The 15,792-nt window shown below is 36.3% G+C and overlaps 1 protein-coding gene across 1 annotated transcript in view; it reads right to left on the bottom strand.

The window, feature by feature from the left end:
- Positions 1 to 2,592: 2,592 nt before the first annotated feature.
- Positions 2,593 to 15,792, bottom strand: part of PVRL3 (poliovirus receptor-related 3) — a 21,599-nt gene continuing 8,399 nt past the window's right edge. Inside the window, exons 4-7 of the mRNA XM_009993404.1 lie at positions 15,696 to 15,792; positions 13,822 to 13,939; positions 12,108 to 12,259; positions 2,593 to 3,485 (exon numbers count right to left, since the gene is read on the bottom strand). The exon at positions 15,696 to 15,792 is cut by the window's right edge and continues 1 nt beyond it. Of these exons, the coding sequence (XP_009991706.1) occupies positions 2,893 to 3,485; positions 12,108 to 12,259; positions 13,822 to 13,939; positions 15,696 to 15,792 (960 nt within the window). The 3' untranslated portion in view covers positions 2,593 to 2,892. The remainder of the gene's footprint in view (positions 3,486 to 12,107; positions 12,260 to 13,821; positions 13,940 to 15,695) is intronic.

Raw genomic sequence — 15,792 nt, 5'->3', positions numbered from 1 at the left:
AAGAAAGCTGAGCCATGAAATAATATTTTGGGACCTATTACAATAGTCACCCACTTCTCTCTGAACACCAAGAAAAACAGTGATATCCCAGCAAGTGTAGCAACACAGAGGAAATTAACTGAAGCGCAATTGCTACAGCGCTCGCTCAGTTTGATTTTTTTAAATTGCTTTGACATAGAGGCAGGTGCACTCAGTCTAACCAGAGGAATGATTAGAAATCCAGATTGCAATGTCAGTCTGAACAACCCAGAGAGCACCCAAGATATATACATATATCTTGTATATATGGTGCCAGCTACACAGCATTTTAGTAACCAGTTGATCAGAAATAGATCAGAATTGATTCACCCCAAGAAATACAGTTAGAGCAGAGAGCTACAGCAACTGAAAACAATATTGAATTTAAAAAAATGTGAATCTTAGACAGCATCGGCTATTCTAAAGTGCAACTGTTTTCACAGCAACTATCCTATTTAACATTCTCAAGGTTCATACTTTTAGAACCATTTCCTAAAAACGTAAGGTCCTAGGGTCTCCAAGAGGAAATTATAAAAAGCTGATCTTAAAAAGCTTAAATACATAATTTCCTTCTATGCAGCCTCTGGTTTTGTTATGCTCTTTACTCTTCTGCTTTAAGAATATATCTGTCAAACATTTTGAACACTACCTATGTTCCAGAATGTTAACAAAAAGTTTATTCACACAACAGCCATTTGTACTTACACAATCAATTCTTTTTACAGCAGACATAATGTACAAAACATTGCAACACACGTAAGCCCTATCCGTATTACCAACTTCAACTCCAAAACATTTCAACTTCTTAACCCATAGGAATTAAATATATATTTTTTCTAAAAATCGAAACAAAAAATCCACAGAGACAAAAGCAAGATATCCCATGTGGAGAACAGGTCTATGTTTATATTTATTTCCAAGTAACACCATCTTTTAAAGATGATATATCAAGTATTTTTATTTGAAGAGAGGTATGATCTCTCTGTTCCAGAAATAATTTGGATTACAACCTTCTACTAGAAATTTAACTCCTTTCCTTGTGTTTACACTCAAACTACAGATACACACAATATCATTTGCTATTGTTCTTGAGACTTTGGTCAATCATGTATCAGTAGCCAATTAATCCAAACATGAACTTGAGTTATTTTGGGATGCTTTTTCATTTGAATTTCAAATAAAGCTGTTGTCTTAATCTTTTTTAAAGACATGCAGTCATACGCAATCACAGTGTCTTGTCTACAATGCTCAACACAACTATTTTTGTGAAGCTCTAAATGCTGTAAGCTACTGAAGATCATGAGCATATAAAAAAAACATCCAGCATGAATGCTCATGAAGCAGCCATTATTATGTCTATTACATTTAAAGGCAGCAGAGATCTTTCCCACTTCAGGTTTTGAATACTAATAGCCTTATCAGCTTCATTTTCTTGAGCTAAACACTTTTAAAATTGCACTTCAAAGGATCTATTCTAATTATGAATTTACCATTGCTCTTCACCTCATCTGAAGCTATTTCATTCCTCCCTACATCATCAGCAGAATCAGTTGGGTGAACCTGCTCAAGACAAAGCAGAACTACTTCAGGTGTCAAACAAGATGTCCTACATACAGTATAATTTTGAAGAGCAGGAGCATGTTGTCAAACCAGTATGGATTATTTGCAGGGAAAACTGTGATATGGAGATCGTACAATTTATCTAAACTCCTGTTTCATAGATTCTGTAAACTGCACCATTGTGGAGTGTGTTTTCACTATATGACATAGCAACGCAAGTGTGCACTCCCTACTAATAATCTGAAACTCTAGTTACTCTCTTCAAAGCAAGCATCTGACTTCTTCAGAAGCAGCGTAAAACCGCTGTTTTAACTTCTGGCCATAAAAGTTCTAGTAAATACTTTGAGACCTCTTAGCATGCTTAATGTTTATTGGCACCTGGGAAAATAAGCGAATTTGCACTAGCCTTCAGCTTACAAATGTATTAAGAATTTTCTTCCTAGTTGCACCCAATTCTCCAGCTTTTAAATTCAATGCAAGATTCCCACAAACCCTCAGGAATGGGTCTCTAAAATTGTACCCTGTGTAGTTGCAGAAAGAGCCTTGTATTCCTTAAGTTTTACCACCCTGCCAATTTCAGGCCTAACAAAATATCTTGTCGTATGTATATATACACAAACTAACATAAGCTTTAGAAATCAATGACTTTAAAAAATAATTTGTATCTGATTTGAAGACAAGACTTGGACCTGTTTACACAGTTATTCCTCAAAATCTTATTAATCAGTTACTTTCAGTCAAATGACTTCATTTAAGTATATAGTTATAAGAAGGTTCATTCAAATGCTAAGAGGTATTCATTTTTATGCAGAAAAACCTAAAAATAAAACTCTGTTTCTGCTGTAACTCTTTTTAATTAGTAAGTTATTTGCTATACAGAAGCATTTAGTTTACCATGGATGGTGTCTATATTGGAGTAATTCACTTAATTTGCAAAGTAAATGTCCCAAAATATTGTATTTGATCATTGCCTTAGGTAAACTTATTTTTAAACCAGAGAGCCAAGACAGTAACTTTTTATTCTTAAACAATTTTGAATGGCAAATTTAATTTAGCCTTTTTTACCTCTGACAGAGCCCAATATAAGCATTCTGCATTAAAACTCTAATCTTAAACAGTAGTACAGCATTGGGGAAAAAAAAGCAGCTCAAATACAGTTCCCCAAATTCAATATTTTCATTTGTCAAGTCACAATATAAAAACCTCCAAAAAAAATCAGTTTCAAAAAGTTTATTCTTCTTCTTGTGTAAGTATAAACAATCTGAAAGTGATCAGCCAATGAAATGTAGGTACACATTTAGTTTCCAGTGGTCACTACACATACCACTCCCTCCGAGATATTACCGAGCCATCTATGTGAGAAACAAAGTCTTCTTCATTGTCATCATAACATTCACCACCCATATACTTCATTCCCAATGTTCCACCTTCATAGTAATCCATTGGTCTTTCATAACGTTCCTGGTACCTGGTAATATTGTCTATATTGTTCCATTCTGGTTTTTCAGGGTCTTCTAAATAATCTTTAGATATTAAGCTGTTCATTGGATGCTTTATATCTTTTTTTATACTGTCAGGGTAAGAATCCGCATCATCTGACTGAAGAACATCTATTTGAGATTCTTTCTGCATGTCTGATGGTGGAATGTAGTTCTTAGCAAAGTAGTCACCACGGAACGTCCGTCTTCTCCTATAGCAGATAATTCCAACCAGAACACTGACAAGTATGAGGAACAGAGCCCCACCCACAGCACTACCGATGACGGTACCCCAAGTGTCTTCCTGCATTTCTGGCAAGGCTGCTGTTGGGAATTCTATTATTCTAGGTTCTGTTGCTAAACCTGTGATGCCATCAGTCGAAGGATGCCAGGGAACCGTGGGCAGTCGAGTGGTAGTAGTAGGAGGATCTAATGGAAAGAGCAAAGAAGTAGACAAGACACAGAAAAGGCAGAGAATGTCAATGCAAGCTAAATCAGTTAAGGGTTTATAAGAAAGCCAAGTTGATGGGTATGTTCTACAAGAACAGTTTTTCATTCTCAAGTTCATGGCACTACAATAAAAGTCTTACACCTTCCACAGGCTTTAAACTAGCTTGATTACATGTGATTTTGAGCTATGCTGCAGCAGGATAGGAATTATGAGAAAATAAAAATCTTTTAAGTAGATATCCTGCCCACCTCAAAGTAAGGAGGTGCAGTTTTTCTGCTCAAATGTTCACAGTTTATTTACCTCCTCCATGGAAGAATGCTGTTTGTTAGGAAAAACTCAAGCAGACCTCTGCCTTTCCAGCCTGCAGTTAGGAATATTGAATCAAATAGATTATTCCAGAGTCAATTATTCTACATTAAATTTCCACTTCAGAAATTGTTTAGGTCGCTGAATATAAGAATGAAAAACTATTGAGTTGTGTGCTCAGTCAGCAGCACATGAACTATTGGTTTTTAAGCTATTCTCTCCAAAAACATTTGTTGCATTAATAAAACTTACTCAGTTTCACCTTGGGATTAGTGAAAGAAGCAAAATTCAAAATGGCATGTATTAATTTCAAAGTAACTTATGTTGAGCAAGGAGCTTTCAGGATTTAAAAATAAAAAACCTGAAACATTTGAAGTAAAAAATATTTCTATGCATTCCTAAAAGCTATTTGATCCCTCATGCACAAATAAATTTCCAAATTCACTCCTCAATGTATAAAATATCAACTGATTTCATGTCATGTCACGCAAGTAAACAAGTGATTGCCAGATACCAAGCTTCTCCAGCACTCAGCTTTTTCTTTTGCTCTTTAGGTCTACTGGAGATGCATGCATCTGTATTGAAAAGAAGGTTGCAAGTGATGGCACTGAGACTTTGAGAAAGCCTCTTGAGATTATCCCAGTCAATCACAATGTTACATGCAACTCCAGCTTCTACTTCTGTGCACTGAGTAAAACCAGCTTTTTGCCTCATCCAATGCAAGGTAATTTTAAAATCAGTAAAGCAAGAAACACTAAAGATGTTATTATAGCTTGAATCTTTTAGAGAGAATATTATGGACAGTCAAGTAGCCTATTATGTCATGTTTAGTTAAATGCCCAGCAGATTCACGAACTACTAGTACCATATTACAAAGGCACCCTAAATTTACCAACACAAAAAGTAAAATAGACAGAACTGAAGATGTGTCAAGCTTCCAGTCATTCGACAAATCATAACTTTAAAGAATCATAAATATTACTTTTGTTGTTATTTCTCAGAGACAGTCATACAGTTCTCATGCTAGACAGAATGGCCACATTTGTCATAACTACAAATCATACTTCAGACTGCACCTCACTTGTGAACGCTACAGTTTAAGCTTGACATAATAACTAAAGTTGTATACACATTTTCAAAGCATATAATTATATTACCTGACTATGTGGAAGTGGTGATTTGTTAGGGAGCTAAACATAAATGAAATTAATTTGACAGAAGACAAGAAACTGAACAAGGAAGATGCACTACCAAAATGAACAAGAGGAATTGAGATTATGATTTTAGTAAAAACTGATTTAAAGTGAGTTTAATAATTTAACAAAGAAGTAGAGATTAAGGAATCCAAGTTTACCAGTGTTCCCATGTCCCATAAATCCACAGGTCAAAAAGTTAAAAACTCTTCCTTGAAAACATATTTGCTTTAGACACAAGATTTTGTTAGCTTAAAGCACAATTCCAGGCAGTACCCAGCAATATTTTCTTCCAAGCTATACATTTATTTTTTTTTTAACTGGCTTTGTACTTGGTTCCTGTTTTCCTCTGATACAAGTCCCATCCCTCCACACCCACAATATAAAATACACATTCACAAATATGTACTAAGTTTTACCATCATATGTGAAATAAACAGTAGCAATTATACTGTATTATTAATATATTCAAGTACTAGTGTTTTATTAAAAGGTTTTCCTTCAAAACTTCTGTTTCACCTACTAGTTGTCAGGTTGTCCAGCTCCATTATCTACAAGCAATGGTTACCGTATCATCAAATTCACTGCAAATGCAGTACCAATTCAGCATTTATTTATACACGTTTCTAGAATACATAACTATGAATACTTGTACTGTCGATTTGTGTCAGTACTCTTTATTGTTCAAGGGTACAGACAAGACTGAAATTGACCCTTCTCATTATTGAGGCCAATTACAACTAAGAACATCATTAAGTTAACTTTTGATGTCACTCAGAGCTTTCTGAATGTAAAAAGAGATACTTATTTATTTTTTTATTTCCTATACCAATCAAGTTTCCCAAATTAGAATTCCTGATCTTAATGTTGTCTTTCGAGTTCCTTACCTCTATCCCATAACTCAAAATCTCAAATGTTAACTCCAAATTAAGAAAACAACAACTTTGTTGGAACTAATGAAAAGTCTTTTATACCAAGCTATTGAAGTATAGCATCTCATGTCATCACCAGTACCTGTTTGAGTCCTTAATGCTTTCCACAAAATATTGTGCACATCATTTTGATTTTAAGTTCATTGTTTCAAATGGCATTTTTTTTAAAAAAAACCCCAATTTTCTAATGATTATTTTTTCTAACATTTTACATTAAACATTTGACCCAATGTTTAATTTTACAGCTCTCGTCTCTCAATGATGTAGGCTTACGATGTTGCATAAATCACCACAAAGGATCCACACAGGCCAGGGAGCTGAAAGCAGCAGAAAATCTGAAAAGTTTTGGTTACATATTCAATGCATTTTTATTTCCATTCTTCTCTCTTACTGTGTTCTGGACCCTGTTCAAATTGTTATTACATATAGCCTGTAGTAATAATGAGGACAAATGAAGACAAAAAAAAATCTTCTACTATTACATAGCTACCATCTTCATTAAAACAGAAGACATAACTGAAGAAAGCAAAAACCTATTTTCTGGTAAAAACGACTTCATCCATCAGCTCCCTTGATACATAAAGGAAAGCCAAGTTTTACTGGTTTGTTTCGAAGCCTTTGATAGTTTCCTACCAAGAAAAATCTAAGACCTGTTCTTTACTTCAAATGAAGCTCTAATACTTTGTCAAACAAAACATGACAATGCTTGTACAGTATGCTCTATCCCTTATTTTCCAAATGTTTCACATGAAAGTTGGTACCAACTTTCAACAGCTTCAGACTGATATATTTTTCCTTAATAATTCTTGATACATTTTTACAAGCTCTTGCAATACAGATAACTTGCACAAATTACAAGATCTCTCTTCGCAGTTCTCATTTTAGAGTGGAAAGTGTCTGCAGGTGTGTATTACTCATGTTTGCAGAAACATGTTTACCTGTCTCTTAACCTTCTGTTACCACTAAATTCCCCTTACAGACTAAGTAGTTAAAAATGAAAGCACTTGATAACTCTAGGTAGGTATGCATTATAAGTATAGCCCCTTCTTTCAACTGCTGAAAAGCTTATGTTGCAGCTCCCTTAAGCAGTAGGGAAAAAACTTTTCTGTGGAACCAGCTTTTCTGAATGTCTGGGACTAAATAGCTTTGATATTGTTTCTCCAACCATTCCCACTCTAAAGTTAAGTAGTGGGTGAAGACACTGTGCAACCCTCTCCCCACAGTGTCTTGTGTACAGAGGTTCCATGTTGGAGAGAATTTTTTTCCTTAGGATTATCTTCAGTTGATTCCTCCCTCATTTTGGCAGCATGATAGATAAGACTAAGATCAGCCTGAAGCAAATGGCAGTTTCTTTCATCATTCAGTTCAATGTACTTTTGCAGTTTCCATGCACTCATTAGAACATTTTGATATTTCTTTGAGACAAAAGAGAACTGTTATCATTAACAACCAATTTTCCAAGGAATATTTAAGAACAAAGTTTAAAGCCTGCTATATCAGGCAGCATGCAAGTTAACAGGATATACCTCTTTTTCTACACAGCAGAGTAAAGCAGCTTATCAATATCCGTTTTATAATATACTTTATAAACCACAACAGCATCTACGCAGTGGGTTGACCTTGGCTTGGACACTAAGTGCCAACCAAGCCACTGTGTCACTCCCCCTCCTCAGTTTGACAGGGGGGAGGAAAATATGATGAAAGGCTCATGGATCAAGATAAGGACAGGGAGATCCCTCAGCAATTACAAACATGGGCACAACAGACTCAACTTGGGGAAATTATTACCAAGCAAATCAGATGAGGATGATAATAAAATGAAATCTTCCTTTCCCCCACAGACCTCCCATCTTCCCAGGCTCAACTTCACTCTTGAATTCTCTGTCTTCTTCCTCCTCAGTGGCACAGGGGGATGGGAAATGAGGGTTGCAGCCAGTTCAGACATTGTTGATCCTTCCTTCTCACCCTCCTTCCCTGCTCCAGCATGGGGTCCCTCCCACAGTAAACAGTCATCCATTAACTTCTCCAATGTGAGTCCTTTCCACAGGCTGCAGTTCATTAAATACTCCAGCATAGGTCCTTTCCATATAACCCTTCCACAGGGTAGGCGGTCCTTCAGGAACAGACTGCTTCAGCATGGATCCCCCACAGAGTCACAAGTCCTGCCAGGAAACCTGCTCCAGCATGGGCTCTCCACAGGGTCACAGCCTCCATTGGATACATCCACCTGCTCAGGCATGGAGTTCTCCATGGGCTGCAGATGGATTACTGCTTCAGCGTGGACCTCCATGGGCTGCAGCAGGGCAGCCTGACTCACTATGGTCTTCAGCACAGGCTGTGGAATCTCTGCTTCGATGCCTGGAGCACCTTTTGCACTTCTTTATTGACCTTAGTGCCTGCAGAATTGTTTATCTCACATATCCTCACATATTTTTGGCTGCAGTTGCCCAGTTTTCTCTTTCCCCTTCTTAAATGTTATCCCAGAGGCACTACCACCACCACTGATGGGCTCAGCCTTAGCCCACAGTGGGTCTGTTTTGCAGCTGGCTGAAATTGGCTCACTTGGACACAGTAGAAGCTTCTGGCAACTTTCTACATTAGACACCCTTGTCGCACCTCCTGCAGCCATCCCCACTTCAAAATGTTGCCATGCAACCCCAATACAGTGTGTATTCACAGTGCTCTCTCAGATAAGAGGTCAATATATGAACAAAAGCAAAAACAATGATCAGCCTATGCTATATTAACCCTGACAATATTCACTCTCTACAAGATGACTCTGTACATACAAGTCACATCTTCCTAGAATTGCTAGCACTGCTGGCTAACAAAGGCTGGCTCTACTTTTAACAAAAAACTAGTCTCTTCTAAAGGCAGTCATTTTAAAATATGAGGGAGCAATAATTATGTTCCCATCTGAATGGGACTCTTGTAGTTCACCTCTCCTTCTTGCAAATGGAGAAAGGGGGAGCTTCAGTAAACTAGGATGGTGAAGGTACACAGAGTCAAGAAAATTAAGTTCAATTCCTCACGTAAAAACTGAGTAAATCTCTATTTCAAGATCAAGTGCTCAACATATCAAGCTAACAGTTTGTTTTGGAAAACCTGTTGCTGCAGGACTAAGTCAGGAACTTCAACACTTGGTCACCTCCGAACTGCATTAGAAGCATGACTTACTTGTCCTGGACAACTATACAAGGTTTAACTTTATGTCCCTGAACAAGATAGTCAAGATATCTGTGCCTCAAAGCCAGCCTCAAAAAGCCCCCAGCTTCAAACACATATGGATAGTATTTCTCTATCCATATGAAGATGAACCATTTCCTCTAAGAGCTGGTGAATATATTCTTTAGTTACTACCAACAACTACTCTTGCATTTCCCTATTCCACTTCAATAGTATTAGCTTAAAGGTCAGGAACGCAAGAGAGTTTATTAAAAATACTGCTTTATTTTTTAACAATGCATATTAAGATGAAAGTGTTTTTTGTTCACCTTATATTCCAATCTTATAATGCATTTCAACTTAGTATTTTTTCTAGCAGTTAAAAAGCTTTACACCTACCTACAAGCATCATGACTGTTTGGGAACACTACCTTAATAAGCTGTCTTTGACAGCCTCATAATTAAAATTTGGAAAATTTGAAAAATAGCAGCTTTGCTATTTTGCAAGTTTCACTATGTTTGCCAAGTTTTGCACAACTGAAAGCAGCTAAGATAGAAAAAAGCTAACTGCTTTGCTACAGTACAGCAGTGCCATGTTCACCATTACTAGATGTCTGCCCAGTTAAATTAGGTGGTAAGCAGTTTGACTTAAAGCTTGCTATGCCAGTCTTATTTTCTGTATTCCTGACATCAGTCTCTAGGTTCCCACCATAGAGTAATCTGAATTACTATTTATGGTCAAGGCTTTTACTCTTTTATAGTCACTTACCCATCCTGCATCACCTCAAGTTACTTAAAAAGCCATTCACACTGGAAGTTAGAGTTACAATAAAATGGGTTTAATATTAATTTCTGAAAACAACACAGGTGCTATCCTTTGATTGCTTCACCTCTCCCAATTTAATCAAGTCCCCTATACACAATGTACAGAGCTTTTAATCAGTTTGGTACAATCTACTCTAAGGTATCTAGAGCAGAGGGCTGGATACTTACCTCAGCATTAAACTGGTGAGTACTTGTCTCAGCACTAGTTGCAGTGACACGGCACCAGATTTAGCCTTAAGCTGCCTGAAAGTCACCTCATTTTCTTAGATGTTTGTCATGCTACATACTCCAAGACTGACATCAATGTCAATTAAAGTATTTGTTTTTACTTGTGCACATAATTTGTAGAACCATGACCCCATGAGATTCAGCTCATGAGGTTCAGTTTTGTCACTCCCTAAAAACTGGTAAGTTTGGTAAAGTCTATTTGCAATAAACTTACTGCAGCAAAACCAAGATACTAAAAAAAACAAACCCTGAAGAGCAGCTCACATGTAAACAGTATCAATCAGTCCACACCAAAGAGCTTAACTATCTCTGCTGCAAGATAGTTTAAGTTACGTTGCATTTGCCATGGGCTGGAACACAAACCATCAGGACAGCTCAACTAGAAGGTCTTTACGTTCTGCTTTTTCAAGAACTTGATTAATTTTAGAAAACTTCACATAAAAATTCATAGTTGGCCCCTTTTATTAGCCTCAAACAAAACCTGAATGACAGCTTTATATTTTCATGCATGACAATCATTTTAAAAAGCATGAGTTCTACTTACAGCACATCATAAACAGAACCAACAATGTAAGTGGTGAACTTAAACACTTTCCTCTCCTTACAGTTAGAATAGAGAGCTATACTCAGAACATAACAGTAGGGTTACAAGTACGTGTGAAAGTTACATTGCAGGAAAATACTTCATTCTCTTTAATGATGCTATTATTTTTATATACCTGATACTTCTTAAAATGTGACAGTCTTAGTAACTCCTTTAAGACTTACAGAGCCATAAAGGAGCATTATACAGCACTTCAGTCTTTTGATGGAAATTTATATAATTGCTGAGTTCTGTTTCAAAATAATTCCACTGTTTCAGAGTATTTAGAAGTTTCCGGTTAACTAACTCATTAACTAGCCAGTTAATTAGAACTTGCTACTTTTCCACAATAGGATGCGGATTAGTTATGACTGAAACACCTTCCTACTAAATACAAATTGTAATAGCTGTGGCTTCAAACATCCTGCACCAGTTTCAGCTTTAAGTTTTCATTGCCATCTCAAGGCTTAAGTGTTCATATTTAAAGTAATCTATGACTCTTTCCATATAATCTGTCACTGGCCAACATGCACCCCAGTGCTTATTTCACATTGTGGAATAACTGCTTTCAAGAAGTTACTGAAGAGCAGCAATACCAAACAACAGAATGAAGTTTTCATGCCAGTTTTCCTTAAAAATGTATGAGCACTTATTGATCAAGCTGGGTATTAGCTAATACATTATGGAAATTTGCAGAGCTTTTTCACACTTGTACAGAACTATTCCCTTATACCTTAAGTCATGGTGATCCTTCACAAAGAAGGTGATATAGTAAAGCTTTAAATCACCTTGTGGTCATAGATACAAGGATGCTTTAACAGCAGCAGTGATAAACAGACAAATTTCCCATATTACACTAAGTATTAAGAGTTCTGCAGAAGATCCTTTATGATTACTAGGTATCTGAATCCTGAGAAAATGAGACAACACATAACTAGCACAATGCACATGTTCAAAGCATAACCATGACTTCCTTAAAGCAGAACATCTTTGACTTTTCTAAATATACTTGCTACTTCCCCACTAACACTTGGTTTTTCAATTTATTACAGACAAGGTGCTGTTTATTCCAGTCAATGTCTTGCCAGAACACAAGTTAACCCTGGAAAAAGAATTCACCTACCAAGAAAAAGTAATGATCTCAGAAGTAGTACAAAAACTACCTCAACCTGAAGAATTTCTAGTGCTATTGAAGAGTCAGTTTAATCCCGTTACATTGTAGCTCTCAACTCTGTTTTCAATTCCTTTTTACACAATTAAAAGGCTGAAATATTTTATGCATGAAATGGTGCTTCAGCTTGCTATTTCAACTATCAACCAAATAAATTCCAATTTAACATTCTGTCCTTGCTGAGAAGCAAGACTTACCTAATATGTAGATAGTCTTCTGATCACTTCTCTGGCCAAGGGAATTAGTCACCTTACAGATATAAGTTCCAGTGTAGTTGTAAGTCAGTGGGCTTCTGAACTGCAAAGTATTGTTGACTGACAGCAGTCCTTCAGGCCATTGTCCATCCAACCTAAAACAAAACAAGTTCAACTGTGAATCTTTACTAAAGTCTAAATATAACTAGTTGAAAATTAATGTTTGCAATAGTCTAGAGAGTGAACTTATCACTACGGTCTGAGATAATCTGTGGGCTTCCATTGGATATTTTCAGTGTCCACCTGAGTATTTAGTATTTCATATCTCTGTCAGGTCTTTGAAATGTCAAATCTGCTGGCACTAGCAAGCTATCTACAAATTAACACTACTACAACTAAGAAAACATCTCAAAAGAACTTGGAGGATCAATTCAACTCAAGCTCAAATTAGTTGTCAAACTAAGATGTACTTATACTGCAGGAAGGATTATCTCCTTGTCCTTTTGCATCCAGGTGAGCTGTCATAATAAATATTTGTCCCTGTGTGCTTAATTTACAGGACATTTTTACTATGATTTCTGACAAAAACTCAAGTTTCTTCTCTCTCAACCTGCCTTTTCTCACCTCCACCACTTTTCCATCAAAGTTACATCACTGAAACCAAATTTGGTGCTTGGTGATACATATGGGGAAACAAGTAGTTAAAAAAGTTTCCCCATCAACTGGCTTTTCCAAATCTTTCTGTTCCCTGTAGCATTCTGCATATGATTGCAGTAACAACTATGTAAGCACAACATAGAAAGGGGAAAAGGCAGAGGTACTGTAACTATTTTAACAGAGCTTCCCATTAAACACCTGTGTAATTTCATGTAATTGCATCCAATTTTGCCTTTATCTAAGTATCTATTAACAGATAAGTGGGACTAAATCAGTATTCAAACGTGACCATCAGGTCTCCACATCTTGGAAGCAATTAGCTGTTATGTAAGAGTATTTATTTACTGTTACTACAGACATGTTAAGACTTAATTTCCATCACTATGTAAAACATCACCTTTGTCTTGGCAACTACATGAGCACTTTTGAAAAAGTGGTTGATTCTGTAATTCAGTAAGCAGTATTTACCATCTCAAACTGTCCAGATTCGTAAGTGCAGGCACCAAGACATCTGTTCTAGTGTTTACAATTTACTTCAAATAATAATAAAACAGAGCAAATAAAATAATACTTGAATCCCTACCAGATTTATTTGGCTTTGCTCTATATGCTGCATCATACACGGTTTCACCTACCTTGTCAAGTAACCACAACAGATTTCATCCAGATATTAACTACAAACTATTCAGGCTTGTAAATTTACAAGATACCCACTCACCCATAATACTTGAATCCCTACCAGATTTATTTGGCTTTGCTCTATATGCTGCATCATACACGGTTTCACCTACCTTGTCAAGTAACCACAACAGATTTAATCCAGATATTAATTACAAACTATTCAGGCTTGTAAATTTACAAGATACCCACTCACCCATATTCATACATACCCACATGTTGTAACCTCCTTTTAAAAGGCTTGGAACGATTTAAAAAAAAATTGTAATACCATTACAACCTAACAGAAGTGATATAACTCCTTGTTTTGAAGACAGTTGTTTACTGTAAACTAGGAGATTATAGCACTTTAATCATGTGGCAAGCTCCTTTTAGTATCTACCTGGTCCACATAAATTCCATAGGTAATGGATTTGCATCAGCATTACATCTGAGCTGAACATTCTCTCTTCCAATGAACCAGTTTCCATCATAGCCAGTTACTGAAACTTCCGGGGCATCTGACAAATTAAAAAAAAAAAATTAACTTAATAAAAAAAATCACAGTATTTTATTCAAACACAAACTGTTTACACTAGTCACCTCAGTGGAGCAGAAGGGTTTTCTATTTATTTTTTTAATTCAAAAACCAACAACCACCAAATACACAGAACACCAACACAGTCCCAAGCTACAGAACAATATGCAGCAACAAATTAGCAAATTGTTTTAATCAATGCAAATGTCCCACTGTGATTTTTACCAAACATACAGCACTTTGGGGAAATTAAAGGAGTTCAGAAGAAAACCAGTTAAATGTTTTTCAGAAGCAGGAAATGGTAATTTAGAGATACTTCTCACTAACAAGATACACAAAGTATTAGAAACAGCATTTTGGTAAGTCAGGTAACTAGGAAACAAAAAAGTTCGACAATGCCAGTTAAAGTTAACCCACTGGAACCATTATGTGTAATTACAATATCACAGCTCTAAAAGGCAAGGAGGCTACTTCAGTTAAGATGGAGAAACCCATTTGAAATATTCAGAACCCTCAGACCAGAAGAACCAATATGATTTGGTAGAAGATGCAAGAGCAGAGATAGAGGAGTAGATTAAAAGAAGAGATTTTATGTCTGTGTTCCACAGTCTCTCACATGCTGTTGTGTTGCTTACAATACAATTTTGTTACAAGTTCCGAAACATGTCTTCACATCATTTTCAGATAAAAATAAGCTTAAGACCAACTTGCAACCTCATTTCACTTTAAATACAGAACCTCATTCTCTTATTCGCTATTTGAGACAATGGGAACAAACCATTTTTGCTTCCATTTCTGTATGAATGACACTTCAATCTAGAACTTCATTTCAACATTGACAAAATAAACCAGTACCAGTCACCATTTTACATCCAAACGATTCTTTACGAAACAGAACAAACAAACCCACAAGAGATTAAAGACAAACCTAAACACCCATGTTTTTCCACCCACCACATTTTTCCTAATAGAATTGAGAGACTTCTGTGATTTGGAGCTTTAAGGAAGCACACAGCTGAGACAGGATACCAAAGGAAGAACTTGGAAATCACTCTTTTGGTCATGTATGCATTGTATAATAAAACGGATCACATGCCTACAGTGTATTCATCCTAACTAGTTTTAGGTAAGCAGCTGAGTAAGGCATCTCACTTTGTTTTCATGTGTTTTAAAGCCACATATTTGTCCAACAAGCCTGGTACAAGCTTGAATTACATGAGCAACCCAAAGATGAATAACAAATGTTAGGAATGTATACTTTGTGTTCTTGGTTCCTTACCCAAGCTAGGGTAGAAAAAGCTTAGCAAAGAATTTCAAGATTAGTGACTCTCATAAGGCCTAATTTTAACCTGTCATCTCATACATGAACCTTCATGAGAATTCTTTAATACTGCTGAAATTTTAAGGCACTAAAAATATACAGTTTAGAGATAAACTGAGTTTGTTATTTTGTCTGCAATCTTTTCAGTGTTAAATAACAGTAATTACCCATGAGTTGATAACCAAAACAAACAATAGAAACATCATGGTTCCAGCTTTGTGACTAGATTTCTTAATACAGATCCTAGGTTTCTACTCTTGCCTGACCTACCTCTTACCACATGATTTTCTATACAGTTTTAATTTTCCTTTTTTTCCTGAAACATTAAGTGCTCATCTCCTTCCTGTGGAAGCATGACACCAAAAAAGAGTAATTACAAGATATACACCACGTATTAACTACCTTACAGAATACTTACACTGTATGTCCAACACGTAAGGGTATCTTATCTCCTTTTCCAAAGCAGGGTGCCTCACAATGCACGTTATGTGTCTTCCTCTAGCAAATCGTGTAGG

Source organism: Chaetura pelagica, unplaced genomic scaffold (genome assembly GCF_000747805.2).
Source record: "Chaetura pelagica isolate M959 unplaced genomic scaffold, ChaPel_1.0 scaffold101, whole genome shotgun sequence".
Classification (NCBI taxonomy): Eukaryota; Metazoa; Chordata; class Aves; order Apodiformes; family Apodidae; genus Chaetura; species Chaetura pelagica.
Note: the sequence above shows the minus strand (reverse complement) of the source record. Positions and strands in the feature narration are given on the sequence as shown.